Source organism: Penicillium psychrosexuale (assembly GCF_028828465.1).
Source record: "Penicillium psychrosexuale strain IBT 29551 chromosome Unknown utg000006l, whole genome shotgun sequence".
NCBI classification, from domain to species: domain Eukaryota; kingdom Fungi; phylum Ascomycota; class Eurotiomycetes; order Eurotiales; family Aspergillaceae; genus Penicillium; species Penicillium psychrosexuale.
Window position 1 is genome coordinate 184918 of NW_026643191.1, and position 16195 is coordinate 201112.

Genomic DNA, 16195 nt, shown 5'->3' on the forward strand with positions numbered 1-16195 from the left:
TCGGAGAGAAATGTAGTAGGGGTCACTATGGGTTAGGGGAAGAGTGGAGAGGGATCTGTATTTAGCGAAGGCACGGAGTAGCTAATATTAAAAGATGGCGGGGAGCAAAGGAGAAAATATACGATCGGCATCACCTTAGGGTTCAGCCACGGCAATTTACTGTGTAAGATGTTCGATTTGTATTCTACACGTACGGCGTAGATATCATAGATTTACAGATTCAAGGTTCAGATTCATAGATTTAGATGTATGGAGTCAATACCCCTGAATACGTATACGAGATCCAAGGTTGGTCATTCCACTTTCTTTGTCTTCAGAGGTGATTCGTTTAGAGAAATCCACTATATTGTACAGATACACTCTACTATACACCTTCTGTGCACCCACTGTGCTATATCCGACGACTATATTAGTTGAAACTAAGATAAGCCGACTTCACTTGGTTCGACGATCAACCCCGCTGTGTATCTCCAGTAGTACTTGATAGTACTTGCGTAATGCAGCGTCATCGTAGGGCTGGTCAGGTACCGCCAAGTACCCGGTTGCGTGTACCTCGGATCCCCCAGAGTCACATTGAAAAAGCCAAGAGACTAAAAGGATGGGAGACGCCGCTTTGTTTCTCTTTATTATAGAGGCCCACACAGAATGAATTTGGTCTGTCACACTTCGCTGTGGACATGTCGAATTTTGGCTCTTCAGATACCGAGCAGGGCTCTCGACCTACCTACAAGGTCTATAAGCGACGCTTCTGGGGCTTAGCCCAACTGGTATTGCTGAATATTGTCGTCAGTTGGGATGTATGCGCGCCCTCGTGATCGATCCATATATCGATTTCGCATGTCGCTGACGCTCGTAAACAGTGGTTAACATTCTCGTCCATCTCGACAACGGCTGCGGAGTATTTCGATGTCTCGGAGAGCGCTATTAACTGGATGAGCACTGGCTACCTCTTCGCCTTCTGTGCTGTTAGCCCGTAAGTAGACATGAATCGCCTGTTCTGAAACAGCAAAAGAAAATAAAAGTATCCGCTCCAAGTATCCCACATTCACTAACTATATTCCCAGCATCGTCATCTGGATCCTGAACAAAAGCAGCCCCAAACCAGCTATAGTCACCACCGCCGCACTCCTGCTAGTCGGCAACTGGCTCAGATATGCCGGCACTAGAGCCAACGGCGGCATCTTCGGGCTCGCTATGCTCGGCCAGATCATAATAGGGTTCGCGCAGCCCTTCTGCCTATGCGCACCAACCCGATACAGCGAGCTCTGGTTCTCAGATCAAGGCCGCACGAGCGCAACAGCGGTCGCCAGTCTAGCAAACCCACTCGGCGCAGCCCTCGGCCAGTTAATCGACTCAGAATGGGCGTCGAAACCCTCCGATATCCCAAATATGGTCCTGTACATCACGATCATCGTACGTGAAACCCCATCCCAAAAACCTAAACCCACCCACCCATTGGTTAATTCTCGCTCTCGCTCACCACGTAAACACAATAGTCCACCGTCGCATCAATCCCATCATTCTTCCTCCCCGCCTCACCACCAACACCAGCAAGCGCATCCGCCGCAAAGCCGCACACGCCCCTAGGGGCCGCAGTGCGCAAACTAATCACCACGCGGGAATTCTGGCAGATCTTCATCCCATTCGCCGTATACGTGGGCTTCTTCAACAGCGTCTCCTCACTGCTAAACCAAATTCTCAGTCCGCACGGGTTCTCCGAGACAGAAGCCGGCATTGCGGGAGCGATCCTGATCGTGGTGGGACTCGTCACGTCGGCAATCATGTCGCCGATAACAGACCGGTACAAGCACTACCTGGGCAGTATCCGGGTGCTAGTGCCCATAGTGGCAGCCACGTATATCGGGCTTATTTTCGCGCCAGGCAGTGCGGCGGGAATCCCGCCCTCGTATGTGGTTATGGCGCTGCTAGGCGCGGCGTCGTTCGCTATGCTGCCGATTGCGCTGGAATACCTTGCCGAAATTACTTATCCGCTGTCGTCCGAGATTGGGAGTACTATCTGCTGGACGGGCGGGCAGTTGCTTGGTGCGTGCTTTATTCTTATCCAGGATGCGTTGAAGGCTGGGGCTGGGGCTGCGCCGCCGTATAATATGCGGAATGCGTTGGTGTTTTCGGCTGTCGTTGCTGTTGTGGCTGCGCCGTTTCCGTTGACGATTGGGCTTTTTGGGAGGGAGGTTCATCGTCGTAGGTGGGAGGTTGATCGGGGTGTTGAGATGCAGACCGTAGCGGAGGTGATTGGGTCCGTTGATGATGTTAAGAGGGTTACGTCTGATGATTCTGCCGTGGATACTGATACTCTGATCAAGACATGAGAGGATATGTGTATCAGATTTGTTTTGGGATGAGCGATTCATCCATCTCAGTTCGGAAGAGCAGTTGACGTTTTGTTCTTTTTATTTATGATGTGCCACGATGCACTTGACGAGTCTTTATTTGTTGTCCCTGGTCAGCCCGAGTTATACCTCGTCCATATTACCTTAATACATTTTGAATCTATGACCACCCACAGGGACTTGAGTCGATACATCAGTATTAGCAAATCGAGCATACTTGTAAATAATCTGACCATGATAATAACGAGCCGAGTTATCTGAATCCTATAGTCGGATATGGCTAAGCCTAGTCTACCAGAGTACAATGCAATCTAGACAGATGAGATTCGTTTTAAAACAAGAGAATAACAAAAGCACAGTTTGAACAGGCGGAAGACCAGCTATCTGTACACGCAAGGCTGAGAGAGGAGGGCGAATGATCTATTATTCTGTTTCTTCCTCTGGGCCCTCCTCCCTACCTTGAAAACACAATACATATGCGAACACATACACGCAAGGAACGACCAAAAACATGATTTTGTAGATCGATCCTGCGTTCTCAATCCAAGGCGGCAAGCTACCAGGCTATCAGTCCGCCTTGGCAGCCATCATAAAAACGGGATTGGTTTTTCTTCCGGCGTTTCGGTCCAAGGGTTTCCCCGGTATCAATGCGGTGGAGAGCGAAGGTTATTCGAGGGCCGGATCGATGCAAGGGTTGGATGGAACGCCGAAATCAAGACTCAATGGAAGAGTCGTTTACTTCAGCTCCTTCCAGAGCTTGGGGGCAGCGCAGGCAGTGACGCAGTGAGTAAGGTGGAAGACTGGGTTTTGTTAGTTGCACAATCCGGACTCGATGGAAGGCAATTCCATGTTTTTCTGAATCCATCGTTGATGTTAATTGCACTTACACTCCTCGACGCAGTCCTCCTTGGGGCCCTTGTAGTCCTCATCCTCCTCCTGGCGGGTGACGCGCTCAACGCACTCGTCGTAGTGGTGCTTGTAGGGAGCGCAGACGGCGGAGTGGGCGCACTCTGAGAGTGATAGTTAGTCTCTGATCGAGATAGCCGGTGGAATTCCTCTTTGCAATGCCATTGGCGGTTTTGTCAACCACGCGCGGATCCTGACACATAAAACCAATTGGTACGAACAATAGCCTATGTCCAACGATCGCATGACAGAGGCGAGAATAAAACGCGAATAAAAAAGTAAAAGTCAGGAAAAACAACAAGGTCACTCACCATCCTCGAGCTTGGGCTTGATGTCCTCGGGCTCTTCATCTTCTTCCTCCTCTTCTTCCTCTTCTTCCTCCTCGGCCTCACCCTCCTCAGCCTCCTCGGAAGGCTCCTCTTCGGTGGCGGCCTCCTCGGCGGACTCGCTCGAGGTGGAAGCGGACTCTTCCTTCTCGGTGGGCTCTTCCTGGGTGGTCTCGGTTTCGGTGTCTTGGGCGGGAGCCTCAGCCTGGGCCTCGGTGAAACCGAAGGAGGAGACGACGTCAGAGAAAAATTCGGAGAGACCCATTGCGACAGAGATCAATTAAATGATGACCGGAGGTCTTGTGTGGGGGTGGAAAAGCGGAAGGGGGTTGTAATTGAAGGAGGTTGTTGGTTTTGCCCAAGAGCTGCTTCTTTCGGACTGGAAAATCGGAAAGGCCCGGCCGCTGAGAGACACCAATTATGCCGCACGTGATTGGCCAATGGGCTCCGACGCCATTCAGGACTTGACAAGTGCAGTTTATGAGGAAGTTAGTACTAGAGTTATTTCTGCTTGGTTTAAGGATCTCGGAGGTATGGGATAATTCTACTATTGTTCGTTGAGACCCAACGTTGGCGAACATATAAACTCTTCGTTTCTCCATTTCTAAGTGCGGAAGCACCGCTTTCGTGTCGCTAATTGCTAATTGACGGGGACATAATGTACATAAGATAGAGAATAGAAAGGAGCTAATTCAAATATGTGATAGAAGGACATATTGAAATAGATTCCCGAAAATTCAGGTGGCCCGTCGTAGCCTCTCCTCCAGCTCGTGGGCTACACTCTGCGACTGAACCTCCTCGTAGCATGGAGGCGGTTCCATGGGTTCGTTTCCGGCGTCAGATGCTCGACTGTTTTCTGATTCTGTTGGTGTCTCACTGGGTCTAGCATGGCCAGGAGTAGGGGGAGCTTCATATGCAGGCAGCTCTTCCAGATGAACTGCTGAGAGATCCACGTTTTGTCGGGCCCGAGTGCTTTCGCCTGTGTTCTCAACAGCCTGCTCGAGTCGTTCCTTGATCCGTTCGAAGTTGGTATGGAAATCAAAGGCTCCGCCCTCCTTGAATGTCACTTTCAACTGAACGGCAGGCAGAGACGGTGAAATGCCACCCCCAGATACTGGTTGTATCAGAGCTGTCCATACATTGGGTCCAAAGAATGGTGCCGATACATGGGAGTCACGGACATTTAACAGGGGTGACGAGAAGGACTGGAAGTCATCGCTTCTAGATGCGGGAAGGTAGACAACCTGACGAGGGTTAAAATGGTCGGGGGCATGGACACGGATGAATACTGACTCTTTGATTGGTGAGGTGGATGCAGCCAGCGCTGCTTTGGACTGAAAGTTTCTCTGCGCCTTTGTATCCGGACGGTGGAGTCAAAGAGACACTAGTACGAGGAGGGGAAGAGTAGATTAAACGCTCGTTGGGAAGACGGACGAAGCCCTGGTCATCAAGCATTACCCAACTAGGCAGTCAGTATAGATGCTTTAAGTTATATGGGTCTGGTCCTGGCCGGCCCCGGGGAGAAACAGCTATGGAGGCAGATGCATACTTGAGAGCCATGATGTGGGATCATTCCAGTCGCATGTGACACTGCTTTTAATCAGCCCAACTCTCAGGAGAAATGGTGGTCGGGTTCAATGCCGACCTTCGAAGATGTAAGGTGTGGATAGTGCTGGGAGGGATCAAAGCAAGATCTGTAGATTTCCCCAAAGACAAGATCAAAAAGCCACCCTTTCAGAGGGTTTCAAATGAAATGCAGACTTACAATTATCAAATCGAGGAAAGTGGAAGTGGAAAGGCGGGGCAAGCGCAGGCGGGGAGATAAAGCTGCAGGGCAAACTTCGGCGTTGCACGTTGTACGGGGAAACCGATCACTTTTTTCTTCCAGCACTCTCAAATATACAATTGTGAAAATGTTATACAGCTTCGCAGTAGTTGTGGCAATGAAAATCTCGACCCTGCAATTATCGGAGACGAGTCAAAGAATGTAGTTAAGTTGTGTCCCGCGGAACGTGATCCGTCCTTAAGTCAGCATAGTGCCAGTTCGATAATCTAAGTTAAACTAATAACTATCAATGTCTCAAAACACCCGGGAGAGTCTCTGATATATGTGGGCCCAAGTTTCGATATTATTCAAGCTGGCATAGGTTTTGGATATGCAATATCTGGCAGTGAGAATTAACATGCTGATCAAGTTAGTAAAGGCCAGGGAGAGCCTGTACAATTTACAGGGAATTTTGACTGCGACCAAACGTTAAAGGCGAAAGAGAAGAAGAGAAGAAAAAGAAAAGAGTCATTGTTGTAGTATACTACTCCGTTCGGAGTATTCAACCGTCTATATAAAACACATTGTCTCCACCGTGTTGAGCTTAATGCTTCGCAATACGCTTGGCTATAGCATCCAGGCCGATTTCAACCAAAAACCCGGAATAGCCTGACGCTTTGATCAACCCCAACACCCCGCATATATATAGCACTATGTACCGGATTTTAGGCCGCGGATGCGAATTTCCCGATCGGGGTGGCCGCCGCTTTATGAGGGCGCTCAGGCCTGGTCATAGGTTACTTAACAGCAAAGGGTAACCAACCAATGAAGCGGGGGAAGAATCCTCAAGTGGTAGCCTAATATTTCAGGCCGAGACAAAGTTTAGTTAACTAGTTAACTAGTTAGTTAACTAGTTAACTGTGCCAATAGTGATTACCTTACTCCGTAGTCAGGGGCCTGCCTTCGTGTGAACTAGAATCCCAGAGAAGAAGATAGACCAGTCACTACTCACAGAATGAAAAAGGAGTTTACAGGATGTTGTTGCATTAGGAGACAAGGACGTCTACTACGGTCTGTATGATCCCTATGCTTGCTAGCTGACCTCCCTGGATGGTTCGTGTTGTTGTGTCGCTCTCGTCTTGTCTGTCTGGCCAGACTGCCCATCGTGCATATCCCTCTTCATTAGTTACTTACTTTGCTTAATAACCAATGAGACAACGGGCCCGGAGAGACCTTAAGTATACCGTATAGGTCATTTGCTTCATTCCAGAAATGTGCCATTTCATTCCTTCCTTTCGCAAATGCTTACTCGCTATACAGCTTTGAGATAGGTATCCGTGACCATAATAGGCCCCAATTTGCATTAGAACTACTCCTTATCATCATTGCCCTTAGCCACGGCGCGATTTACGGAAATCAATACCATAGAAGATTTAGCCCAAAAGTTGCTCCTCGAAGGGGAGGATAAACTACCCTTAAGGTAGAAAGATGACGCCATAGCCTATTTTTAGAACGTAACTACTGAAATTTGACGTTGACAATAGAAAGATTCTATCATTTTCTTCGCCAAGTCTTTAGAAAAGTAGAGTATGCCAAGGATCCTATAGTATATGATAGCACTCGGAAAAAAGGTCAATAGCAAGGCGCTTCTGATACCCTAATTCTTACCATCGAGGCTTACACCTGATAGGACGATACGGCTCAGCATTGGTTTCACAATTATATGGTCATAAATATGGGAAACCCTATCCAACGAACTATATAGCCTATTGCTTGTCCATTGATACTATCGCTTGCGTTCTTGATGAGGAGGGAGACGATCGCCATATCGAATACTTTCAAGGCTATAAGCAATTCCGTGAAACCAGTTTGCCTGGTAATTGGCCCGCTGGGATTGACTAATATATCCTGGAAAGCGATGAGCTTGCTGAAATAAGAAGCCATATTGGTTTGGCAGATGAATTTTACGATAAAGATCGAGGAAATTACGAGAGAAAATACAATATAAGAATACTCATACTCGCCTTCGCCTTTCAGCTCTTACAACTTACCGGTCCGAGTGGGTTCGCGATAGGAGAGACTGGAGAGTTTTGCCAGGAGGGCAAAAATACCCGACGACCCAGAAAAGAATGCCTCCACGCATCCTTAGAACATGCCATAGCCCAGCTGACAGTGGCGGCACTATTTCTCATCTTCCAAGAGACGGCCAGATATCTGCACCAGGGTCGCTTCGACGTTTGCTTTCTCGCTGTCCAGGAAATTCCAGAATCTGGTCCTATCCCACGGGCCACGGCCAGGTTGAAGAAATCCTATCGCGAGACTTATATTGCCCTATGCCCCCGGCCGAAAGACGCATCCATTTTCCCCAACATTCAATATGATTTCAGGCCAATCAAGCCAAGGGAAGAATTGACACGCTATATGGAAGATCGATACGGGAAGATGGTTGTTGCCGGTAATGCTTGCTCCTGCTCCTTTCCATCATTCTCGATGTACGTGTGCGTTGTTGTTCTTCTCTCCGTTCATCCTTTTTTTCTGTCATGGTGTACTTGATATCTTCATCGTTAACGAAATTGGTATCAGTGTGTGCTGGTCTATTCATTCGTGGGAAAATAGTCGAGTACCTACGATTGGTTGATCTGTATCACGTTGATAATACGTTCGTTGTATAGCTACAGTACTAGTGAGCCACAGGAGAGGAGGAGGATAGCAAGTTTAAGTTATCTTGTCTCGCCCGAGGGCTCGGAATAGAGGAGTGGTCCTTGCAACCAGGCTGAATTAATTTCGGGCCAGAGACCTGGGGGGTGCGAAAGTATTATGAATTGCACGGATCTGCGCTTGAGGTGGGGAAGGGGCTCTAATATTTTCAGTCCTGCTGTACTTCAACCACGCTGTACCTCGGACGATGCTCACTACACGGGCCGCTGAGCCCGTATTAGGGCTGATTTCGGGTGCTCGAGCCAACGCCAGGGTCTATGGCACAGCCTCGAGCTAGCTAATGCATCCAATGGCAGTCAGTATGTAGCCGCCAGTCCCTTTTCCGCTAACTCGTTCGAGTGCTTATATGCATATTTCTCGTGTGCAAAACCGCGTGCTGCAGGCCACACCAGCAGGAAACCCAGTTCGGAAACCTTCAGGCCAATAATAGGTGGCTATCATATCCTGCGTCTTAGCTTTTTTTCATCTGGAGTGGATCTTTGCTCTAGGAATGAACTATTAGACGTTGCAATCTTGGACTTTATCGAAACCGCTTTGGGTGACAGGGTTCCCCGCTCGCCCTCGCCCCAGCTCGAGCAATGTTGATGGCAAAGGATCAACCGAGCGTTTCTTAGGTAGATAAATACGGCCTTCCTTTTAATCTGCTTTTTTTCCATTATCTCCAGGTCCAGGTGCCTAGCGCAAATTTCAAAGCATATAGATTATCCCCGCTTGTTGTGGGCTTCATATCTCCACGTCACGAGAAGGTATCGTATATTCCGTTCAATATCACCCAAGCATCATTCCTGCCCTATCGTTATCGATATACATAGTAATATATAGGTGCTTGAGTCACCTAGATTTGCCACTGTCCTTCAAGCAGTAATTGCTAACACCAATGATATAACAGTGAGACCTGCCGATATAATGGCAGTCGCAGTAGAGAGTGCTATCTTGGATGTCCCCTCTTTCAATGCAATCAAGACCTTCGAAGAACAGGAAAAGGAGGTGGATAAGGCGACCTTGAGAGCTATAGCGAATATCTTTGTCAGTCATAACATGCATATGAAGCTAGGAGCCGGGCTTCTCTATCGCCACGATACACTCCAAGACCGAACTGTGATGTTCCACGAGGTCTAATCCCCTGACTATGATATCTGTATCCCGAAAGCTCTTTCGAGCATCCACATGGACCAATCGCGCCGAACTCGTGGTTCCTTAACCAAGCTGGCCTGTTCTAGGCATTCGAGTACGATGCCAGCGGCGAGGTAACTTAGATCGACACAGCTTTCGCTTCAGAACTTGCCGGCTTTCTCAAAGCTCACAGCCTAGAGAAACGGATCTCAATAATCCCGAACCCTGCAGACAGAGAAGACTTCATTGAGTTCACACATCCTAGTGGACGCGGCACTATCAGTGTCCCTCTTCGCCTTATCTCCGAACAAGAGATTCAGACGACTGAACCTGTCATTACTGGATGGAGCTTCCATGTCAATGAGCATGGGGTTATCGAGTGTAAGGGAAATAACGTCTGTTCCCCCATGAATACTGGCAATCACAAAGTGTTTACGGACACGAAGCCCTATACGGAGCATGAAGTCAAGGTTATACCGCGGTTGGATGTTGCTGGAGAAGAATCTTAGTTTTGCAAATCCTTAGCAACATTCTCTCAAATCCTTAGCAACATTCTCTCCCTCTTCTTGAAGTTCATTCTTTTGTCAGGATGCCACTTCGTGTATTCGTTTAGCTATATCTGCAGAATCAGAAATTGAACACATGCCCTACCATACCGAGAATCCAATAAATTGATATTGTGCTAGGTCTGGGGCAATCTTTCCTTATTATTTTCCTATTTCCTCGGAAGCCGGCATGGCTCTTAATATCCTTTCGAATATACATAGTCTTGACTCCCATATACCAAGGGTCCGTCTATATACAGCTAATACGATAACATGAACCCGTCCATGAAAGATAAACCGCGAAGATACCCCTCTAGATAGTGCTCGGCTCGTTGGTCTTTGAACTTGAGAAGCCGCTCCACGCCGTATTGTAATACCCCGATTGCCTTCTGCAACTCCAGTTGCTCTTTTGTTATTCCCCTAAGTCCCTGGGTAGCAAGACTAGCCAGAACCCGATCGTAAAACGCTCCCTCTAGTTCCTGACGATCCCCGTTATCTTGCCAACCACTTGGGGTCATAAACCCGAGAAGACTATCCATGAAATAGAAATTTGACCCAACTGGGAGGTATACAGCACCATCCCAGTCTAGTACAGCTTGAACTCGGCCCGTGGAGTCGTCGATAAGGTAATTGAATGGGGTGAGGTCCTGGTGGGTAAGGGTGACGGGAAGAGCGGCGAGATCGTGTAGGTGTGGCAGGAGTTTGCTAATACAAGTAGAAATGCTGTTTCTGAGAGTTGTATTTCGAAAAGTATAGTTATCAACCTTATGACGGATTTTATCAAGAGTAGAAGTAAGGTCGGATGTAGTGGTATTCGCTCTAGCTCCCCGAGTCATAAGGTCTGCAAGGTCCGTGATAGTCGCTATCTTCTTCTGGAGCGGTAGTTCAAAGCCCTGAGAAGACATCAAGACACTGATATACGGTATCCCTTCTGTAAAAGGGGATGTATATACGAATAACCCTTCGTATATGCCCTGGTATGTTACCAAGGGTACAATGGGTCCATGAATGCGGCTAGCTTCAGTAACTCCAAAGAGGTCTTGCTTATCGCTTCGGAACTGGACAACAATGCGATGATCGGCGTGGGTGGAGTGAACATATAATATAGCGGTATAGCTCATGCTTCCCTGGAAAGGGCTGGGTTGAACGTCTACCTTACCGGTAGCGTTGGGAAAAAGGACCGGGGTAACATGGTGCAGGACAAACTGGTGACACGATATCTGAGAGATGTTTGGCAGTGGCTCGAAGAATTGAGCCACGACGAGTGTCTGGTAATCGTCCATTGTCTGGCATACAATTTATTCTTTCTGTTAAACGTGAAGGCGAGGAGGAGTACGCTGCTGTATCATTATCGTTTAAAGGAAGGGATGACTCTCAACTTGAAAAACCACTTGGCCAGAATAATTTGCGGATTATTATTCATCCGACGATCACGAGATCTCCGGGAAGTCATGTCACAACTTGAATTTTGGGTTCTGAACCAGTATTGTATCATAGACAAATATCAGTCTAGACCATGTTTGAAAGAAAAGCTCAGCTATCTCACAGTCATTGGTATATGTCGGGGTCTGGGAATTGATCTAGAAGAACTGGTACCATGTATCAAGCTTGATCGAGGGAAGCACACTACACCTGGCTTGATATTTGCGTCTAGGCGAAGGACAAAAAGAGCATGTGCAAGTAAAAGTGGGCTTGACACGATGTACTATACTATACTTGGGAATCGAGTAAGGATCTGTTCTCTCTCGGTTATTAGTGGATTTACTGAATTCTTAGCTGTAAGAGCCCTGCGAATTCCCACGCTCTCGAATAAGAATGAACCCAAAGCTCAAGCATATGTAGGAAAAGGCCTTGCAACGCTCACCGGGTGTGAAATATGTCCACCGAAATCGACCAGGTTGTCAATTTTCTTTGCGATATCAGACAATCTGTATACAAGTACTCCGTATCATGTTAGGCTTTTACTCTGGCTGAGGGGTTGTGTTTGGTAAACTTATGAGCAAACTTCATGAGACCTTTGTGAGGCGCCAGATCGATCTTGAACAAGAAAGGGTACATTCAACTAAATAACGAAGATGGAGAGGATGAAGAAGCAAGTTGCAAAGTGGGAAGCAGGCAGTTGATATAGCTGATCACTTTGCAAACGTTGCAAACCTCGAACCTTCTCGCTTAGCTATCTAGCAAACAATTTATCTAATGAAGAGGGGACCCCTGAGGGGCACCGACAGCCCTGCCTGCGAAACAGGTGTGAGAGCAGAGTCGTCACTGGGAGTAGTAGGGTGCTAGAGAGGAGAACACCATGGGGTGACTACTGAGAAGAGAGGTGGAAAGGTGTCTGCGTTGCTATCTAGGCCTCGGGAGTGCTTTTATGTCACATAGCCGCTTAGTCATCCTGCTCTGGAAACCCCCACTGCACTAATGAAGTAAACGATGCTAAGCGAGCGAGCAAACGAGCGAGCAAATAAATATGAAGTATCTGATAGCGATCTATCGTAGATCGTGATAACCTTGAGGAGAAATGCGTGAACCTTAGATACTTCCACCCTAGGAGGAGAGATGAGTGTTTCTTTTGTATATACATTGACTCTTAGCATTCATTATTCCTAGGAACAAGCAGCAGACAGCAAGGAGTGAGATCTCATTAAAACACTAAACTGGATTTGTAAACCATTCAATTGGGGTCTTCTTGTGACATGCTAGGTCTATCGATGAAGCAATCAAAAAACAAAAAAAAAAAAAACTAAGATGGAGAAGGAAAGGTAATGATAACATAATACTCGGAGGTTTACTCGACCAAAAAAGCGGCAAGGGGTGAGCACTCAAGTGGAAACGGAAATCTAACTTGCGCGGCCTAAATCCGGTGTACCAGGTATATGTATGTGTTGAGATGTTTGTTGGAAAGTCGGAATGATCTCATACTGGGGATCTTATCTAATGTCGCAAATGATGCAAGATCGGGCCTGTGCTCACCTAGAAGGGGCTAACTATGTACAACATAGTCAAGAGCTTTTCTGGTGTGACTGATCATATCAACTTATGTATCATGTAAAATTTGGAATTTACACAGAGAGAGATCAAGAGAATAATGAATTCAAAGTCGAAGTTCAATCGTAACATTGAACTTGCCTTGTTCCAACATGTCACGTTCTAGAAGCGTCCGAGTCAAAGCGCGCGCTAAGACTCAAACCTTTCAGTTTCGCATTTCAGCTTTTCCCCTCTTCTTGTGTTTCTCCCTTGATTTCATGCTGATACCCTGTCTATCGGATATATTGGATAGTTCGTGCTGATCTGAGGCTTGAAACAGCCAAGTAGGTGGATCCCCACCTGGGCAAGCTCTTCCGGTTAGCCGTACTCATATTCATCTCTTCGCTAGGGACTTCATGTCGAGATCATAACCCTTTCCCGATTCTTTCACGATTCTTTGACGATCCCTCGACGACCCTCGAGCCTTCTTTCCTCCGAAAAATTGCCCATCGGGCTTCTACGGCACAATGGGAGAAAAGGGCCAGTACATCCCACCCCTCGTTGGGTGGATGTATGACTTGGTCCTATGGTCATTCTCCGTGCTCATCGACCTCTTCTTCCGCGAAGTCCACCCTCGAGGCTCATGGAAGATCCCCCGCCGCGGTCCCATCATTCTGGTGGCAGCTCCCCATGCGAACCAGGTATGCCGCTCGCTTCCGGTCATACACACAAGATACTAATGGATGTTCGCCCAGTTCGTGGATTCTTTGGTATTGATGCGCGTCATTCGCAGCGAAGCGCACCGTCGGATCTCATGGCTTATCGCAGAAAAGTCTTTCAAACGGAAATTTATCGGGTTTCTGGCGAGAGCAGTTGGAACACTGCCTGTGGCACGTGCTATGGACAACTTGAAACCCGGGACCGGCACCATCTATCTTCCCGACCCGGTCAACCAGCCAACTCTGCTACGAGGTGTGGGAACCAACTTTGAAGGGAAAGGCTTCCAAAAGGACGGAACTATTGCCCTACCCACCATCAACGGAACATCATACAGCACTGCGATCGCCGAGATCAAGGGACCAGAGGAATTGATACTCAAGAAGGCTTTCACCAGCAAGGATGCGCTAACCCAGCTTACTGGACGGCAAGACATTGACCGTGATGGGAATTTCACTGGCGATGCATCCGCGCAGGATCCAGATTTCAAGGGTACCAAATTCAAAGTCGCTCCGCATGTGGATCAGACCGCAGTCTACCAGGCAGTATTCAAAAGGCTAGGCGCAGGCGGCTGTGTCGGTATCTTCCCGGAAGGTGGAAGCCATGATCGCACTACACTGCTTCCCTTGAAAGGTAAGCTCTTCGTATTCAAGAGGTACAGCAGATTTACTGACATGATACAGCTGGTGTCGCCCTGATGGCTCTAGGCACCCTGGCTGAAAACCCGGACTGTGGTCTGAAGATTGTGCCTTGTGGCATGAACTATTTCCATGCCCACAAGTTCCGTTCCAGGGCCGTTATTGAGTTTGGTAATCCAATTGAGATCCCCTCGGAGTTGGTGGAGCAGTTCAAGCAAGGTGAACGACGAGAGTCTGTCGGTGCTTTACTGGAAATCATCTACGGAAGTCTCGTCTCGGTCACTGTCATTAGTCCCGATTATGACACTCTTATGGTAAGTTTCTTTCTATCTCAGGAAAGTTGCTTCCGCTAACAATTCAAAGGTCATCCAAGCTGCCCGTCGTCTGTACAACACCAAAGGAAAAAATCTTCCTCTTCCTATGGTTGTGGAGCTGAACCGCCGTCTTGTCAAAGGTTACGCCCACTTCAAAGACGATCCCCGGATTGTCGCCCTACGCAAGTCTATTGTAGGATATAACAAACAGCTTCGTCTTCTTGGAATTCGGGATCATCAAGTGGCCTACGCCAAGTTCACCATTTTGCAGGTGGTGGCCACGTTGATTTATCGCCTAGGCAAATTAGCGCTCTTGACAATCGGGACGCTCCCCGGTTTCCTGCTATTTACCCCGGTTTTCATCGCGACTAAGTACATTTCTGCAAAGAAGTCCAGGGAAGCACTGGCTGCTTCTACAGTGAAACTTCAAGGCCGAGATGTCATGGCCACATGGAAGCTTCTTATTGCCCTTGCATTTGCTCCGGCGCTCTATGCCTTTTACACTGCTGCCCTCACTTATTGGACGTACTGGAACCGAGTCAATGGAATTGTTCCAGATTGGGTGCCACTTTGGTCGATAGTGGTGATCGGCATGGTACTCTTCCCCACAGTCACGTTTGCGGCTCTTCGGATCGGTGAAGTGGGCATGGACATCATCAAATCACTTCGCCCGCTTGTTCTATCTCTGAACCCATCGTCGGCCAACACGCTGGTGAAACTTCGAGCGAGACGCGTTGCACTGGCTCAGCAAGTGACAGACGCGATCAATACCATGGGACCTGAGCTATTCCCCGACTTTGATGCCGCTCGGATTGTCACAGATCCATTCCGAGATGCGGGCGACACCGGTACCAAGGCGGACAACGGACTACCGGCGATCAGAAGAACCAGCGTGCCAGAACATGGCGAGAAAATGCCCTCGTCAGAGCCCCTCCCCCGCAACGAATCCTTCCACAACCTGGCCAACATTGGCTTCTTCTCCACACGACCTCCTAGTCGTAATCGTAGCCGCAGCCGATCTTCTAGCGCCCGACCTGGGTCTCGGCACGGGCTGAAGCCGCTCAGCACTCTCACCCCGAAAGACCCGCTCGAGGATGTCAGTTCACGGATCCGTGATGCCATGAGGGAGCGCGGAGAACGTCGTCGGCGTCGAAGTGAAGATGGAAGCTGGGATATGGCCAGCTCAGGCCCTGGGACACCATCCAGCGGTGATGAGTCCCGAAAAGATCTTTGAGACGTGTACTGCCTTGACTATTTAATCATTTCTCATCTCGACCATCAACCATGGTGTGGTGTTCGGCGCAAATCTGTGTACGTATTTACTCTTATATAACCATACACGATATCCTTTGTTTTTTTTTTATTATGAATGTTATAGGTAGTGCATATCTGCTAAATCGGAAGCCTTTGGTATGATAATTAGCAGATGTCTAGAAAGATGCATCATGCTTGACGCCATTGGACTTGCATACTATGCGACGTACTTGCTCGATCCACGACAGCAGAAAGCTCGATTTCTAGCTTGGCGCCACCTGATCACTCATTCCCGATAGAGATGGGTATAAAATATCGCGTAAGTAATACTGTGTTTTATAGATGAAGATTGAAACTTCGGATCAGCCAATGCATTAAGATATTTGTATTGGCAGATAAATAACTATAGTATCACTAGAACTTAGACAGATAGAACCGCAATATATCATACTTTAAGACTATACGCACCATCCGAGTGTGTCAACCAATTACGAAGATGTTAGCTGTTGCCCAGAGCTGATGTTGACCGATTCATTTTCGCCTCGCCACTTCCACAGGGCCAGGTGAGGCGCAGGAGCAGAAAT

The 16195-nt window shown here is 48.0% G+C and overlaps 6 protein-coding genes across 6 annotated transcripts; 3 read left to right on the plus strand and 3 right to left on the minus strand.

Annotated features, from left to right (window-relative positions):
- Positions 1-677: 677 nt before the first annotated feature.
- N7518_009914 (putative cell surface receptor/MFS transporter (FLVCR)) lies at positions 678-2330 on the plus strand (the record flags this gene model as incomplete). The annotated part of the gene is made up of 4 exons (XM_057190840.1): positions 678-797; positions 861-973; positions 1065-1413; positions 1497-2330. The coding sequence occupies 4 exons, from the start codon at positions 678-680 to the stop codon at positions 2328-2330; spliced, it is 1416 nt and encodes a 471-aa protein (XP_057036976.1).
- Positions 2331-3086: 756 nt separating this feature from the next.
- N7518_009915 (cytochrome b-c1 complex subunit 6 family protein) lies at positions 3087-3848 on the minus strand (the record flags this gene model as incomplete). Its single annotated transcript, XM_057190841.1, has 3 exons — positions 3087-3151; positions 3239-3361; positions 3569-3848. The coding sequence occupies 3 exons, from the start codon at positions 3846-3848 to the stop codon at positions 3087-3089; spliced, it is 468 nt and encodes a 155-aa protein (XP_057036977.1).
- Positions 3849-4320: 472 nt separating this feature from the next.
- On the minus strand, positions 4321-5143 carry N7518_009916 (GRAM domain-containing protein; the record flags this gene model as incomplete). The annotated part of the gene is made up of 3 exons (XM_057190842.1): positions 4321-4827; positions 4877-5045; positions 5133-5143. 3 exons carry the CDS (start codon positions 5141-5143, stop codon positions 4321-4323), a joined length of 687 nt encoding a protein of 228 aa, XP_057036978.1.
- Positions 5144-8972: 3829 nt separating this feature from the next.
- Positions 8973-9185, plus strand: N7518_009917 (uncharacterized protein; the record flags this gene model as incomplete). Its single annotated transcript, XM_057190843.1, has 1 exon — positions 8973-9185. One exon carries the CDS (start codon positions 8973-8975, stop codon positions 9183-9185), a length of 213 nt encoding a protein of 70 aa, XP_057036979.1.
- Positions 9186-9984: 799 nt separating this feature from the next.
- N7518_009918 (uncharacterized protein) lies at positions 9985-11007 on the minus strand (the record flags this gene model as incomplete). Its single annotated transcript, XM_057190844.1, has 1 exon — positions 9985-11007. One exon carries the CDS (start codon positions 11005-11007, stop codon positions 9985-9987), a length of 1023 nt encoding a protein of 340 aa, XP_057036980.1.
- Positions 11008-13215: 2208 nt separating this feature from the next.
- N7518_009919 (putative glycerol-3-phosphate acyltransferase Sct1) lies at positions 13216-15591 on the plus strand (the record flags this gene model as incomplete). Its single annotated transcript, XM_057190845.1, has 4 exons — positions 13216-13389; positions 13444-14038; positions 14089-14357; positions 14407-15591. The coding sequence occupies 4 exons, from the start codon at positions 13216-13218 to the stop codon at positions 15589-15591; spliced, it is 2223 nt and encodes a 740-aa protein (XP_057036981.1).
- Between the last annotated feature and the right edge of the window lie 604 nt (positions 15592-16195).